Raw genomic sequence first — 17,492 nt, forward strand, 5'->3', positions numbered from 1 at the left:
ATATGATGCAATGTAGGAAACCAATTTTATTTGTTCCTGTGTAAACAAGCAAATATTCTTATGCCATTTATTAAATAATTCATCCTTTCCTCTCATGATCTACAATGCCAGTTCCGTCATATATCAAGGTTACTTATTTTCTCAGATTTGTGTCTGAGTCTGTTTGCCTCCCTCTACACAAATACTACACTTTTTTGATTACTCTAGTTGTCTAAGTCTTGATATCTATAGGATAAGTCTTCCCTATTTGTGCTTATTTATAATTGTCTTGAATATTCTTGGTCCTTTAATTTTTCATATGAATTTTAGAATAAGCTTGTTAAGTTCCCTTAAAAATCCTTTTGCAACTTTGTTTGGAATTTCATTGAACTTATAGATTAATTTTTGGGACTGTGGACATCTTTAATTTAATGAGTTTTCCTATGTGTAAAATGATATTTATCTCCCTTTATTAAAGTCTTTTATGTCCTTCAACAGTGCTTACAATATTTTCCATAAGGATCATGGGCATCTTTTGTTAGATTTATACTTAGTTACTTAATAGTGTTGCTTGTTGTTGCAAATGGTAGCTTTATTTTAACTAGCTTTATTGAGGTATAATTTATAAACAATAAAATTCACCAATTATAATGTGATGAGTCTTGACAAATGAATACAGTTGTGTAATTGTCACATGCAAGATGTAGAACACTTCTACCACTCCAGAAAGTTTCCTCATGCCCCTTGAAATGAGTCTTTTCCACCCACACTGGGTCCTTGGCAACCACTGATATGTATCTGGTCACAATAATATAACTTCTTCTAGAATTTCATATAGGTGGAATTGTATAGTATATAGTCTTTTTATGCTTTTTACTCAGCATAATGTTTTTGAAATTATCCATGTTTTTGTTTGTTTCAGTAGTTTCCTTTTTATTGCTGAGTAGTGTTCTTCTATATGGATATACCAGTTTGTTGATCCATTCACCAGCGCATGGCTGTTTCCAGGTCTTGGCTATAATAAAGAAAGCTATTATAAACATTCACATGACAAGTCTTTGTGTGACCATGTTTTCATTTCTCTTGGGCAAATTCCAAGGGTGGAATTGCTGGATAATGTTGTAAATGTATGTTTTACTTCATAAAATATTGCCCATCTGTTTTATAAAGTGGCTATAGCATTTTGCATTCCCTCCAGCAATGTATGCAAGTTTTAGTAGTTGTCACACATCCTCAACAACACTTGACATTATAATTTTTTAAAATTTTAGCTAGTGAATGGTAACTTGTAAAAAATATACCTTCTAATTGTTTTTACTACTATATAGGACTTATTTTTAAGATTTATTTATTTGAGAGAGAATGAAAGCAGGCACGGGAGGGGCAGAGGGAAAGAAAACAAATCTCAAGCAGACTCCCTGCTGAGTGCAAAGTTCAGGGCTGGACTTTATGACCCTGAGATCATGACCTGAGCTGAAACCAAGAGTCAGACGTTAAACCGACTGAGCCACCCAGGTGCCCCAACTACTCTATAGGACTATTATCAATTTTTTAAAATTTAAATTCAATTAGCCAACATATAGTACATTAGTCTCAGATAGTATTCAACAATTTATCAGTTGCGTATAACACCCAGTGCTCATCACATCATATTATTAGTTTTTAAAAAACATCTTCTATGCAGCAACCTTGATTAACTCCCTAAATAGTTAAAATAATTTGTCTGAAAATTCTCTTTTGTTCTCTGTGTAGTCAGATAGCCCATGAATAATGACACTTTCTTCCTTTCCAATGCTTAAATCTATTTCTATTCCTTGTCTTATGGAATTGACAATGATCTTTCCAATGCAATGTTAAATGGTAATTTGGAGAGGTGGTATCCTCATATTGTTCATGGCTCTGATGAAAATGTTTCTAAAGTTTCTGCATTAAGTATACTGTTTATTGTAGGTTTTGGTAGATGTCCTTTGTCAGATTAAACTTCCCTCTATTCTTGATTTGTTTAGAGGGTTTTTTTTGTCCATAGAGAGATGCTGAATTTAATTTTTTAAATCCACTGAGATGAGTACATATTGTTTTTCTTTGATCAGCTTAGTAGTGACTTGTGTAATGGATTTTCTAAAATTAGACTATCCCCTAATTCCTAAAATTAAGCCCATTTGATTATATTGTACTTTTTTTATACATTTGTTGAGTTCAGTTAACTGGTATTTTAATTAGGACTTTTGAGACTTATCAAAAGTGAGATTGGGGTATAATTTTTCATCTTTCTAACAAGCTTGCCTGGCTTTGGTATCAAGGTTTTACTAAATTCATAAAATGAATTGGGAAACTTTTCTTCTTTTTCTGTTCTCCAGAATATTTTATATAATGTAGAGATTGTCTGTTCTTTAGTAGTTTGATAAAACTTACCTAAAATATGGGATTGGTGCCTTTGATGGCAGAGATGTTGGTTTCTGATTGAATTTATTCAATGTCCAGTGGCCTACTCATATTTTCAATTTCTTCTTGAATAAAATTGTTGATTTGTATTTTTCTATAGAATTGTCCATGTCATCAGAGTTTTCACATTGATTGGCATACAATATTATATAGCATACTCTTATTATTTTAAAAATATGAATATTTATTTAGTAATGCCCCCATTTTCATTGCTAATAATGGTTATTCAGGTCTTGATTCTTTTTTCACTTATTTAATCTTATCAGAGTATTGCCTATTTATTAAGCTTTTTAAAAAATTAGGTTTTGGTTTTATTAAGCATTTTAAATTTTTGTTTCCTATTTTATTAATTTTTCTTTTGATATTTATTTCCTTTCTTATACTTTCTTCTGGCTTGCTTCTTGGTTCTTTTCTAACTTTTTGAATTGAATTCTTAATCTATTAATATTCAGTTATTTTGTTTCATATCACACACATTGTGTCGCATCAGTTGAATATCACATCAGTTACACTCTACATTTTAATATGTCATTCAGTAATAATTGTCTGTAGTTAATTTTTTTCTTTATTCCATTTAGAAGAAATTTTTGTCCAAATACATAGAGTTTTTCAAAATAATGCTGCAGTAAACATGGAGGTGCGTATATCTTTTCAAATTAGTGTTTTCATTTTCTTTGGGTAAATACCCACTAGTGAAATTATTGGATCATATGGCATTTTTTTTTTTTTGAGAGAGAGAAAAAGAGAGAGAGGAGGGGCAGAGGGAGAAGGAGAGAGAGAATCTTAAGCAGGCTCCATGTCCAGTGCAGGGCTCAATCATGAGCCAAAATCAAGAGTCAGACGCTTAACCGACTGAGCAATGAAGGCAACCCTGGATCATATGGTATTTCCATTTCTAATTTTGAGGGGAAACTCCATACTGTTTTTCACAGTGGCTGTACCAATTTACATTCCCACCAACAATGCACAAGTGTTCCTTTTTCTGTACATCCGCTTTTTGGATATTTTTTATTAACTTTTATTGCATCTTTATAAGAATGTTATTAATTTGATATTGCTTATTTGGAATTTATTGAGACTTCCTTTGGTACTTTACTTGTGTTCTAGTTTTGTAAATGTGATTGAAAATAATGTATATCCTGTATTTTGGGGTCCAGGATTAGATATGTATTGTATATATATATTAACTCAAAGTTCCTAATTGTGCTGTTTAATATTATATTTTCTTACATATCTGCTTTATCAGTTTCTGAGAGGGGTATGTTAAAATTTCCTCTCTAGTAGTAAAGATTTGTCACATTTCTTCTTCTGTCACATTGCTTCATCTTTCAGAGCCTCATTTTCTTCATCTGTAAAATGAAATGAGAAATTGTGGGTAAAACAATAGATACTGGGATTGTAGTCACTCAATCAGCCAAAGGTGCTCTTCCTTGGTCATTATACATATTATTAGTAAATCCAAGCCCTACCCTCAAGATGGCTTAGTTTTGGAGGGTGAGGCATATCAGCCAAAATAAAGCCCAAGCAAGAAATACTACATCAAGTTGACTAGGTTGTATTACCTAGGCAGGACCAGTGATAATTAGGAGTCATCCTATTCACCAAGAAAAGCAGTTGCTTCTAGAATGAGCATGTCTTAGGAGCTTTCTTCAATTTATCTAAGGGAGAATGGTTTGGGGGTAGAGTGAGCAATAATAGAACAAGGCAGGGGCCAGACCTCAGAATCTTTGTTTTAGCTAAGTGGGGCTCTAGGGCCCTAGAGCCTCATGAAGTTGAAGAACACATTGCTACTGGTAAAATATTTAAAAATTCTAGACACTGCCAAGGGACATTTTCTTAAAATATGTTTCCAGAGGTTTTGGTACTTTTCCTATGAGAAATGGTATTTTCTGAGCAAGAGACTGTTGGAAAAGCTCTCTTTCTCCTTCCTGGGTCTAGTTTCAGGGAAGACTCCTAAGAAGAAACCAGATGATATGGTGACCCTCCACTCCCACCTGTACACTTTCTGAAAGAAAGAGATGGCAAGACTTTTCAGGATATTTTCTTTCTTTCTTTCCTGCTTAAATACTTTCTTCTCTCCTTCTCTCTCTCCCTCCCTCACTCCCTTCCTTCCTGCTTGCCTGAGTTCCTTATTTTTCTTTCCGTTGTGCCTCAGATATGTTATGTGGGAACTCAATCTAAACAAAATGTGTTGCTATTCACTCAGTTCAGTGTTCATCGCACAGTGTCTTGATGTCATAGTGCACATGACAAATCTAGGATTTAAGTAAAGTGAAATGATCACCCTGATGCAGACTGGTAAAATAGTTAAACACACAGGCTCTGGATTCAGTCTTGAGTTTGAAATTCTGACTCTACCCCATATTGGCTGTGTATGTGTAACTGAGCACATCGCCACTTCTCTGATACTCCTTTTCCTCCTGTATAAAATCAGGATAAAATTAGGTTGTTGAACCCATAGAATGTGCAACACTAAGAGTGAACCTTCATGTAAACTATGGCTTTTGGATTATGATGTGTTGATATAGATTCTACAATTGTAACAACTGTACCTCTCTGTGGGTGGATGTTGGCAATGTGGAATATGTATATAGGGGCAGAGAGAATATGGGAACCTTCTGTACCTTCCCCTAAGTTTTGCTATGAACCTAAAACTGCTCTAAAAACAAAGTCTTAATTTAAAAAAAATTTTAAATCAGGTTGTTGTGATGACTAAATGAGATAATCAGAGGATCTATCATAGTGTCTGGCATTTAGTAGGCCCACAATAAATGCTAGCTCCCTACTTCTCTCTTAAAATCATATCTAGTTAACTCTGTCCTGCTTTGAGCTCTACACAAATCCTCTAATGTACATTTATTTTTCATGGCTCACTATTACTGGGAAGGACAAATATAGATGTGATCCATTACCTTAAGGAATTTTAATTTAGCTAAGAATACAACACACATACACATACATCAAATCAACAGAAAGCAATGGATTTACAAATGTTGAGTTATAATGCTGGGGGCAGAGGCATAGGAAAAGGTCAGACTAGAAGTAAATATTGGAGAGGAGATAGAATATTGATAAAGGAAAGGGGATGGATTACTAACACACCTCTGGACTTTTCAGAGGGTTCAAAAGTAGACATACATGCCCATGGAAAAGCCCAAAGATGCAGTACACACAAATCCATTATTCTTCCCATAAACAACATTTATTGAATGCCAACTTGGTCCCAGGTACTAGGTTACATATTTCTGAGACACCTCGGTTTTCCCCTCCAAGGCATACAATCTAGTAGAGGAGGCAAGATATGGTTGTAAGAAAAGTGGAATAGAATAAGGCAGTATAGGAGTATAGGATGATTGTATGCTGCAATCATTGGTCCTAAAATTCCAAGGAAGGAGTAAACACTTTTTTTTTAAAGATTTTATTTATTTATTTGACAGAGAGAGAGATAGCGAGAGCAGGAACACAAGCAGTTGGAGTGGGAGAGCGAGAAGCAGGCTTCCTGCCGAGCAGGGAGCCCGATGTGGGACTCGATCCCAGGACCCTGGGATCATGACCTGAGCCGAAGGCAGATGCTTAACGACTGAGCCACCCAGGCACCCCAGGAGTAAACACTTTTGGTTAGAAATATGAGGAGGAGGATTCTTCACTGATGAAAAGTAAGGGACTTGTAAATGAGGAAAGTTGTAAGTGCAAAGGGGAGGATATGAGATGCAGGGAAGGGAAGAGGAGCTGTAAAAGATAAGGTCTGAGAGGTAAGATTTTAACTGTGGAGGCCTTGTAAGTTAAGGGATTTGGACTTTATTCTGAGGACAATTAAGAGCTATTGAAGAGTTTAAAGTAGAACAGTGATGTGGTCAGACTTCTGTTTAGAATAATCATAAGGCAGCAGAGTGGAGAATAAACCAGTCAGGAACAAGCCTGGAGGCAGTAAGACCAGTTAGAAGGATACTGCCATTGTCCAGGCAAATGATAAAATAGAGAAAATCCTGCTCTAGGACAGAGGAATTCCCAATACGGTGTTAACATGCAAAATCCTCCTCTATGTCTGGCTGCCTTTAGACTTGAAGTGACTTCACTAGGTCACACTTGTTTAGATCTTACCCAAACTAACTTGAACATAAGTTTTCAGTCAGGAAATAGTCCCTTGATGACCCCTTGTGACCAAGGACTCAAAATTTGTTCATTGTCTAGCCAATCTGAGGAATGTGAACTGTAGACAGAGAACAGAGTAAAGTTTTATAGAGGTCTTAACCTCCATAAAATATGACTTTTACCACAACTCTTAACAACCATATGCTCAAAGCCATCTTGGGTCAATTAGGGAAATCAAAGCTCTGTTTGAAATTTACCCACCTATGGTGGTAAGTGATTGATTAGATATTAGTAAGACCTTCAAAGAAGGTATACAAGCCCTACCCAACCATCTCCCCATTTCCTTAATATTTTTTGTGTTTACCCAACTATTTCCCCATTTCATCAATATCTTTTGCTTCTAACTGCCCATTCTTCCAAACCAGCCCTCTAAGCATCTAGATTGTTCTGTCTTAGTCTTTGATTCCCAGTTCTCCTCATTCCCTTCATTACTCAGCCATTCCTACCACTCCTCACTCTTTATAGACTTTATTCAAACTACCCATCTCTTTCTAGATGCTCTCTTATGAACCAAATACATCCTGCTTCCATTGACTTGAGTCCCAGCTTCACAACTTACATTTCTTGGTGCTTGTTGATAGGCATCCTAGTAATCCAGGAGGTGGGATAGCAAAGTGGAAAAACATAAACTCTTTGGACCAGCAGGCCTGATTCAAATCCTGTATTCACCATTCATTAGCTGTGTGACCTTGAGTGGGTTACTTAACCATTTTTAATTAATTAATATTTAATACTGTAATTAAATATTAAAATTATCCATAAAAGGGGAGCAACAATTGTACCTACATTACAGAGTTCTTGGGAGGATTATGAAATAACTGATTTAGCATTTAGCACATAGAAAAAACTCAATAAATGTCAATTTAAATAAAAAGTCATAATTCAGTTCCTTTTTGGGTGGGATCTTCTGTCTTCCCTAAATGAGTTGGAAGCTGCCAAAAGATAAATAGCCATAGCTTTCTTCCTTGTGATTTGTCTCCACCCTGCATCTGGTATAGGGCTCTATATGCAATAGGCATTCAATTAATTTAGTGACTTGATTAGACATGATCCAAAGCCAGAAGTAGAAAATTGGCTATGGGAAAGGGAATAGGTCTTAGGGGGCTAAATCTATTAAAAATTTTAGGGACCAGATTTACCAGAAAGGGAAAAAAATTCAAAACCCTGGACTCAAGATAAAGAGAGAGGGTGGCATCTTGGGGCACCTGGGGAGCTCAGTAGGCTAAGCGTCTGACTCTTGGTTTGGCTCAGATCATGATCTTATGGGTTGTGAGATCGAGTCCCAAGTCAGGCTCCAGCTCAGCAGGGAGTCTGCTTGAAGATTTTCTCCCTCTGCCCCTCCCTTACTCGCTCACACACATGCTCTTTCTCCCAAATAAATAAATAAATCTTTAAAAGAGAGAGAGAGGCATCTTGCCTTTAGTGAAACAGTGTAATGTAATAGAAAGGGAGTTTCAGAGTCAAACAGTGCCGAATTGAAATTCAAGTTCCACTGCATACAAGCTATGTGACCTTGGGCAAATAACCAAAGCTCTCAGGGTCTCAGATTCCTCATCTATAAAATGAAGATAATAATACTTGACTTCCAGAGTTATGAAGAGGATTCAAAGCATAATCTATTTAAAATTCCTAGAATAATGCCTGGGACATGGTGAGTGGCCAAATATATGTCACCTCCCTCTCCTCTTTACTACCCTTTCTTTACTGCATTTGACAACATGGAAATCTGGGTGTGGGGAGGGAGAATTGTGAGGCCTTCTTGAGAATATCTCCAAATGTTTCCTTTACATCTTTATTCCTCAGACTGTAGATCATGGGGTTAAGCATGGGGATGACCACTGTGTAGAATACAGAGACCAGCCTGTCTCTGCCTAGTAAGTACTCAGAGGATGGGTGCAAGTAAATGAATGCCATGGTCCCATAGTATAGGCTGACAGCAGTCAGGTGGGAAGCTCAGTGGAGAATGTCTTGTGTTTTCCCTGGGCTGAGGGGATTCTGATGATAGCCAAGAAGACACATGCATAAGAGACTAGGACAATTATCAGGGACACAGACACATTAAAGCCACCACAGGCAAAGAGGAGAAGTTGGAGGATCTGTGTGTCAGAGCAAGAGAGTTTGAAAAGGGGAGGGATATCACAGAAATAGTGAGTGATGACATGGGATTTACAGAAGGTCAGATAAAAGGTTGTGCTCATGAGGAGCACCATGTTCATTAGGCCCACTGCATAGCTGGCAGCCACCAGCTGCCAGCAGAACCTTGGAGACATGATGACATGGTAGAGCAGAGGGTTGCAGATGGCCACATAGCGGTCATAGGCCATGGAAGCCAGGAGGAAGAACTCAGTGACAGCAAAGATCACAAAGCAGCTTGTCTGTACCACACAACCAGAGAAGGAGATTGTTTGGCAACCAGAGAAAAACCCCATCAACATTTTTGGAACTGTGACTGAAGAATAACAGAAGTCAATAAAAGATAGGTTGCTGAGGAAGAAATCCATGGGAGTGTGGAGTCGAGGGCTGAACACAATAATGGCAAGGAGGCCCAGGTTTCCCAGCATTGGGATTGCATAGATTAGGAAGAAGAGGGCAAAGAATATAGGCTGAAGCTGTGGATCATCAGTGATGCCCTCGAGGAAGAATTCACTCAACTTGCTGCCGTTGCCTGCACCCGTTGGGCCACTACAGGTCTGCAAAGGGAACATGCATGACAATAGTGAGACGTGTACCGCTCAAGTCCTTAAACAGAAACAAGCGGAGTCTGGCCCTGGCTACCTAGGACATAACATACTGGTGTGTCACCTATGGCCTCATTCTGGCTTACTCATTTCTGCCATCCTCTAACCTATTGGATATAAGGTTTAAAGGCATGAGGATGGAATCTGGAGCCTGAAGAATGGGTCTGAATCTCAGTCTTGCCACTATTGTCTCTGTGGTCTTGGGCTAGTATCTTAACCTGAGCCTTCTCTGTAAATGGGGATAAAACGCCAATCTTCTAAGACTGGTTGTAAAAACTAAAGGTGATGGTGGATGTATGTACAATGTCTAGCAAGGCATGAGAAGAGTAGGTCCTTAATGAATTCTAATTTCCTTCCTCCTTCTACACCCTTCTTTTTAACACAGAACCTGTTCTCAGTCAAAGCTTAACCTGAGCATAAAGTCCAGGACAGAAATCTTAGATACGGGAGCAACTCTAGAAATTTATTAGTTTTTTCATTATCAGTTGTGTGTTTGAGGAACAGCAGGGGATGACTAGAAGGGGAATATCAAACAATATAATATAGAGGTAAGAGGGCTCTAGGGTCAATTATATGTGCGTTAGAATCCAATTCTATGACATGCTAGCTGTGTGACCTTGGGTTTAACCTATCTGAGACTCAGTGTCCTTATCTTTAAGACAAGAGTACCAAATATTTCTTATGTCATTAATTTACTGTGAAGATTAAATAAGATAATTCATGTAAAGCACCTAGCACACAATAAGCATGTGGTAAATATTAACTATTATTATGATTGGGGGAATCTCCTGGTAGGTCTGTTCAAAGGACACACAAGCCTCTTTTAGAGTGTCCCACTTGCCCCCTGCAAAGTATCCCTTCCTAACTGAGCTCCTGTTACTGATCATTGTGTTGTAATTCTCCAGTGTGTATGTTGCAGCAGCAAAAAAGGTAAGAGTTGCTACTTTTATCTAAGATTTAAAGATGGAGAAACCCAGAAACCAGGGCCTCTAAAGGGAAAGCAATTTGCCCATAGTTTCCCAGAGATTTGGTGTAAGTGCTAGAACTGGGACCCAGGTGTCCTGTCTACAGTATTCCTCCCACTTGGGAGAGATAACAGCTTCTGACCCCTCCTTTTTCAAAAACATGGCATCCATGTCCTTATCAGAACATAGGGGGCTACTTCGCCAATAGCTCTTTAAGAAATCAGAATGTTTAATTCTTCTTAGGGCCATTTCTATCTTTTCTCTTAATCAGGGAGATTGCCAGTGTCTAGCTGTATATTTTTTCAGTTGAGATATTTATTATTTATTTATTTATTTATTTAATGTTCCGTTAGCCAGCATATAGTACATCATAAGTTGATGTAGTGTTCAACAATTCATTAGTTGCATATAACACCCAGTGCTCATCACAACACGTGCCCTCCTTAATACCCATCACCCGGTTACCCCATACCTCACCCCCTTCTATTCTGTAACCCTCAGTTTGTCTAACTGTATATTATTTTAATATTGTTTTTCCTGTTAAGAGCTGGGATAGTGAAGGACAATATATAGCATTGCACAGAGGATTTACATCATTAAATTTAGAGTCAGAACACTTGGGTTTGAATTCTGATTCTGTACTGTTTTAGCTCTAGAGGCTTCAGCAAGTCCTTTCTGAGTCATAGGATTTTTATCTATAAAATGGGAACAATAACACTTGCTTTTCTGATCTCACAGGATTGCTGCAAAGATCCAATGAAAGTATGTAGGAAAATACTTGTAAAGTGTGAATATAGTCAGGGTCAATACTCAGAAAGCATGTAATGGGAAAATCAAATCAAATTTTAAAAACTTGTATGACAATTTTTAAATTGCTCCTCTGGAGCCTGCTCCTCCCTAAAAGCTGCCCTGGCACCTGCCAGTCCACCTTGGTTTTCACAACATTGACCTCCATCTTCTTGTGGGCTCCAAGTCAGACCCTGAAAGAGAAAACTAGATTAGCCTCTGACAAATTGTAAGTAAATGTCTGATGCCCTTCTGCCACTCTCAGGCTGTGGCTGCCTGCTTATAACTGGTGTTCCACTAGAGTCACCTTTATGGCCATCTTTGGGAACTGAAGTTTCCACAATATATAGTACTGGTTGTTAAGTTCTTATATTAATACAATTTATATAATATTTTATATTATTATTTTAATATTATACTGACTATATTAATAGCTACCAATAATAAAGTACCTAATAAGTGCCACACATTATGCTGGATGATTAATATGAGTTATTTTACTTAATCTTCTTAACAACCCTAGGATAAAACTACTATTATCATTCCCATCTTACAAACCAGGCAACTGAGGCTGGGAGCACTCCAATGCTTTGCTCAAGATCTCATTGCTGGTTAAATGGCAGAATCTATATTTAAATATAGGTCTACAATATTCTAATGCTACTGTTGTATCCATTCTGTTTTTTCAAAATGTAGAGTCATACAATTAAAGATTATTAAAGTTTTTTCAAGGGATTTATAAGCCTATTCTTTGTTGTCATGCTAATCTTGGAAATAATCAAAATGATTTCTCTTAATTTTACAGATGATGAATCCAAGCTACAAAGAAGTTAGGTACATTGTTCTTGGGCATGCATGCATTTATTTATTCAACTAATACTCATTGGGTGCTTGGTGTGTTCCAGGCAATGTGATAGGCACTAGGGGTAATCTCATGGACTTTTCAATCTAAAGGAAGGGATGAACAGTAAACAAACAAATAAATTAAAAATTTTAATAAAATTATGAAGAAAATATACAAGCTAATGAAATAGAAAGAGTGCAGGGTTTGGAGGGGCAACATTAGGTAGAGTGGAAGGGAAAGCCTCTCTAAGGAGTTGACATTAAAATCTGGAATCTGAATGGAGTGGAGCTAGCCATACAAAGATCCAGAGTACACACACAGACACTTGGTGACATTGTCAGGAATAGAATCCAGTTCCCCTAAATTCTACCCAGGGCTGCTGTCTCCAATTGGAAGTAAGGTTAAGTAGAAGCTGACTAGGAATGACTAGATAAATGGGACATTCAAACTTTTATCTAGAAGCATCTCTGTCCTTTATCACCCACCTTTCTTCTTTGAATGTCTCTAGAAGTCACAAGTTTTCACCACTTTTCTGTTTCTGTACTCATCCAAAATGCTTCAGGCCAGCATCAGTTGTTGGGCTCTTTCCAGATGTTCCCTTAACAGGCACAGAAAAGCTCATGTGCCCACAACAGTAAAGCTTCTGGAACTAAGCTTCAAGTTATACTCCCTTCCCCAACTCCCCTTCCAAGCTTGGCCATTTCTATGTAATTGGCAGAATCATTAATATAGCAAAGTTTCTGCCTTCTTGACTGTTCTCCTGAGATGCTGAAAAAAGTAAGCCCCGGGGCTGAGCAGCTGTGATGTCCAAAATGGCCATTCCCAATGGGGTATTTTCACTGACTCATACTGAGAGTTTGGGGACCTGTAGTCCCCACTGAGATGCTTTGGGAACATTTGGAAGAGTTAAATTGACTATGAGATAGATTGTGTTATAAACTTTTTATGTAAAATACATTCTTAGTCATATTAAAAAGTCTTAGCCACAATTAAAATACCAGTTGTTTCCCCAAACATAAGGATTCTAGGAATTATGGATAAATGGCCAATACAGAAAATGGTAGTAAGAATGTATTTCTCATTTTATGATCTGTCATATCATCTTGTTTACTCAACCCTTTATCCTGATTATAAACTATAAATCACTTTTAAGCATCAACAAATTATTTAATTAGTTTTTATGTGGTGAATAAAGTCTCTGATTGCCATTCAGTGTTCTAATAAAATACTCTTGTACCTGAGATGTATGTTGTGGACAGCTGCCTTGTACCATACTTTTTCATTTTTTATTAAACCAGGCATGAGTTGTGAAAGACTTGTTTCTATGCATTTGTTTTATTTTTTCCATTCAATAAATGTTTATCAAACACCTGTCATGTCCTGTCATTGTGCTAGGAGCTAGAAATACAAAATCAATAGAAAATTAATAATATCCCTAGATAACATTCCATCCCCACCCCTAATACATCAAACATGTGAGTGTGCTCATATACATTCACACAGTCTCTCATTTAGAAAGCAAAAATAGCCTCAATCTCCTTTGGTGCTGGGTCATTAGCAGCTTTTATAGAAAATACTAAGTTATTATGTATTTTAAGGGCTAAAGCTGTTGATTTTAAACCAAAGAAGTTGTTTAAAAAGTAGACTTTATAAAGTCTTTTGTGGGCAGATGCATTTAATTCTGTTGCTTGGCTACGCAGAATTTTGTAGTGACTTTAAACAGAGAAATTATCCTCTTTTTTTCAAGTTAAATTGTGGTACATTAGGTGTTATTTGAACCAGTTTATGAGCTTCTGCTATGGCATGATGGGCTGACTCTATGTATTGTAGAACAATGTCCCCAAATTTAATTATCTTGGGGCACCATCACTGCATAGGATAAAATGAGCCATTTTGTTCATCATGACTGCAGCCTTTGCTGAAATGGAGGTTACAGGATAACAACTTAAAGGCTAACTCATTAATGCTCAGGGATAGATGAAGTATTGTGCCAGCAGACCAAACTGGTGCCCAAATGTTTTCATCTAGAGACCTGTATCTCTTTCCCTATGTTGTGATATATTAATGGGGATGTCTTTAGCCATTGTCACTGTCTGTAGACATTTGAATAATGTAGATGTAATGCCTGCTGGGCATTCATCCCTGTGCATTATTAATTTCTCAAACTCTAAAGATCTCTCAGTGACTAGAGCAAAATTCTGGTGATGCCATAAACTGTCTAATTTATAAGGATTTAAATGATGGCATCAGTGCAATCCCTGCTTTTCTTCTCATAGTTGTTTACTAGTGAGTACTGTGTCATCCCAAACTATTTGATGGGGGCACTGGAGTAAAATAGTCCTCCAAATTGTTAGGGCTGTGGATTTATGCCTAGCTGAAAGCATTCCCGTCTTCATAATGTTGAAACAGGTGACCTTTCTGACGTTAATTTGTTTCTCCATCTGTGCTATGCATTTTGAAAGGACGTGAGGAACAGGCTTGATGATACCCAAATGTGTTTCCCCCTTTTGTATTACTGTGCTTATGGCTTGATGGAGGAGTCACCTATCCTGGCGACAGATCCTGGGGAATGTTCTTTCACTGGTCTACAGTGAATGAAGGCAGAAGATCCATCTTCACGGAGCCTGGAATATGGTGAGTTTCACTATTCTCCTTGAAATGAGTGTTTGCCCCCACCTTAGTTATGATGTCATCCTGGCCATTTGCTGTCCCAAATGAAATTTTCTCTAACTTCTCCCTGGCTTCTGAATGTGTATTGTGTAGCTCAAAAGTTACAGTTTCATGCTACATATTTTTAAAAGAGTTATTGAGTCAGTCAGTATAAGGAAATGTGCTAAATTCAATCACAAAATTTTATGTTATTACAACAAGCCTATGAGGTAGGTACTATATTTATTTCTATTTTACAGATGAACAAAGTGAGGCTCAGAGAAAGTAAATACTCTTCTCAGAATCACAGAGATGATATGTAACTAATATTATCCAGGTCCTTCTGACTCTACAGTCTAGCAATCAATGCTCTTTCTGCCATAGCGCCTTGAAATCATCTTTTAAAAACCTATTTGCTAATCTACTCATCCTTTTACTTTAAATCTAATGGTTCTTAACATTAGTTGCACATTAAAATCACCTGGGAGCTTAAAAATGTATCATACCCTGATGCCATTCTCAGATTCTGATCTAACTGGTCTGAAGTGGGGCTTGGGCAATCATATTTTTAAAAAACTTCCCAAGTGACTGTAATGTATTACCAGAGTTGAAAACTACAAGTTTAGAACTTTGTGCTGTGTTCCTTCTCCTGTTTCCTGGTTATAAAGAGCATACTTAACCTTATTTGCCTGATTCTTCACAGGGTCTGAGAAAGACTTCCGAGATTTCACTCAATACAACAATCAGGGAGAGCTCTTTGCACAGTGGTCAGGGACCGTTGCCTTTGGATCTTCACAATTGTTTCCTTATCTATAGAATCTCGACTGTCATTGAAACAGTGAACTGCGATCTTGGACGAATCCAAGGAATCTTATGACGGCATTTAAGGAGTGACTGTAGACACCATTTGCATCCCTTCCCCACCAGGAGATCTGGAGAGACAACATCCTTGATCATAATTCTCAAAGCTATGAAGTAGTTTTACTGAGGGGTGCTCTTTCTCTTTTATATGACAGACTTTTACTAAACACCTGTATGTTGCAGGAACTGTTAGTGGCTGTCAATTAGAGTGATACTTCCCTTATAAAGGGCACTTGGAATTGTGTGGAAGATTTTTTGATTGTGAAAATAATTGTTAAGAAATACTGATATTAAGTCATAGGTAGTGAGGGATGCTAAATGTTCTATAATGCTTAAAAGAGTCTTGTGCAATTCTCATGGCAAGAATCTTCAAACTCCAAATACCAGCAGCACCTTTATTGAGAAATAATATATAATCCAGGTCTGAGATCCGACTTTTTGCCACTTCAATGACTGGCTATGATCACCATCATCCTGTTCCTGCTGAGACTTTTTAAAGGACTTGTTGGTCAATTTGTCGGACAGTCAATTTGTCAGTCAGCAACTATCAAGCCCTTACTGTACACTGAAGCTTTAACATACACTATGTAAAAGGAAAAGAAGACAATCTTTAACATCAGAAAGCTCACAATCTGGTTAGAGACAAAATATATACTTATGAATAAGATTAAGAACATTAACAACATGCTAACCAGTAAATACATCAAGCCAAAAGTAGGATGGCATAATGAAAAGAATATGATCTTCAGAGTCAGACAGAATTTGTTTCAAATTCTGTTCTCAAAGTTTAATTTTGTGTGATCTTGGGCATGGTACACATCTCTGAGTGTCAGTTTTCTATTCTGTAAACTGGGATTTTACCTTGCAGAGTTTAAATCAATATTACAAGTAATTGTCTATACAGCACTTGTAACATAGAAAGTGCTCAGTAAACAGCATTCTCTATCATCAAGAACATTATATAATAAGGGGCGCCTGGGTGGCTCAGTTGGTTAAGCGACTGTCTTCGGCTCAGGTCATGATCCCGGAGTCCTGGGATCAAGTCCCACATCAGGGTCCCTGCTAGGCAGGGAGTCTGCTTCTCCCTCTGACCCTCCCCCCTCTCATGCTCTCTCTCTAATAAATAAAATCTTAAAAAAAAAGAACATTATATAATAAAAAGTATTTGAACAATATCATCAACCAACTGGAACTAATTGATATTAATAGAACATTCCACGCAGCAATAGCAGAATACATTTAGCAAGACAGACCATACCTTGGGTCATACAGCAAACCATAACATATTTGAAAAGAATTGAAATCATATAAAGTATGGTCTCTGACCAAAACTGATTTAAACTAGAAGGAAATAACAGAAAAATAGAAAAAAAAATCCAATCACTTGAAAATTAAACCACCTAAATAATTCATGGATCATAGAAGAGATCTCAAAGGAAATTAGAAATTATTTGAAATAGAATGAAAATGTAACATAAAATTTGTGGATTTCAGTTAAAGTAGTGCTTAGAAAGAAAATTTATAGCGTTAAAAGCATGTATTAGAAAATAAGAAAGGTCTCAAATCAATTATGTAAGAATTTGTCTTAGGAAATTACTAAAAGAATAGCAAATTAAACCAAAATTCAGCAAAAGGAAGGAAATAATAAAAAGCATAAATCGATAATTTTTTTAAAGAGAGGAAGAAAATAAATGAAACCAAAGCTGTTTTTTTGAAAATAAGTAATAAAATTGATAATTGCCTAACAATATTGAAAGGAGAAAACACAAATTGCCAGTATCAGGAATGAGAGGATGTTACTACAGACCTTGCAGATATTAAAAAGAAAATAAGGAAATACAATAAACAATTCTACACATAGAAATTCGACAACTTAGATGAAGTCATCAGCACCTCAAAATCCAAATTAACAAAACTCACTAAAGGTTAAATAGATAACTTGAATAGTTCTTTAACTATTACAGAAATTGATTTTGTAGTTAAAAATCTCCTGAAAAATATACCTGTAGGCCCAGATAAATTTTACCAAATAATTAAAGAAGATATAATACCAATCTATTCCAGAATATAGTAGTA

The 17,492-nt window shown here is 36.8% G+C and overlaps 1 protein-coding gene across 1 annotated transcript; it reads right to left on the reverse strand.

The window, feature by feature from the left end:
• Positions 1 to 8,513: 8,513 nt before the first annotated feature.
• On the reverse strand, positions 8,514 to 11,231 carry LOC118011163 (olfactory receptor 1020-like). Its single transcript, XM_035005719.1, has 2 exons — positions 11,193 to 11,231; positions 8,514 to 9,263 (listed from the first exon to the last, which is right to left on the reverse strand). Exons 1-2 carry the CDS (start codon positions 11,229 to 11,231, stop codon positions 8,514 to 8,516), a joined length of 789 nt encoding a protein of 262 aa, XP_034861610.1.
• Between the last annotated feature and the right edge of the window lie 6,261 nt (positions 11,232 to 17,492).

The sequence above is a fragment of the Mirounga leonina genome, unplaced genomic scaffold (genome assembly GCF_011800145.1).
Source record: "Mirounga leonina isolate KUSES-001 unplaced genomic scaffold, KU_Mleo_1.0 Mir_101664, whole genome shotgun sequence".
NCBI classification, from domain to species: domain Eukaryota; kingdom Metazoa; phylum Chordata; class Mammalia; order Carnivora; family Phocidae; genus Mirounga; species Mirounga leonina.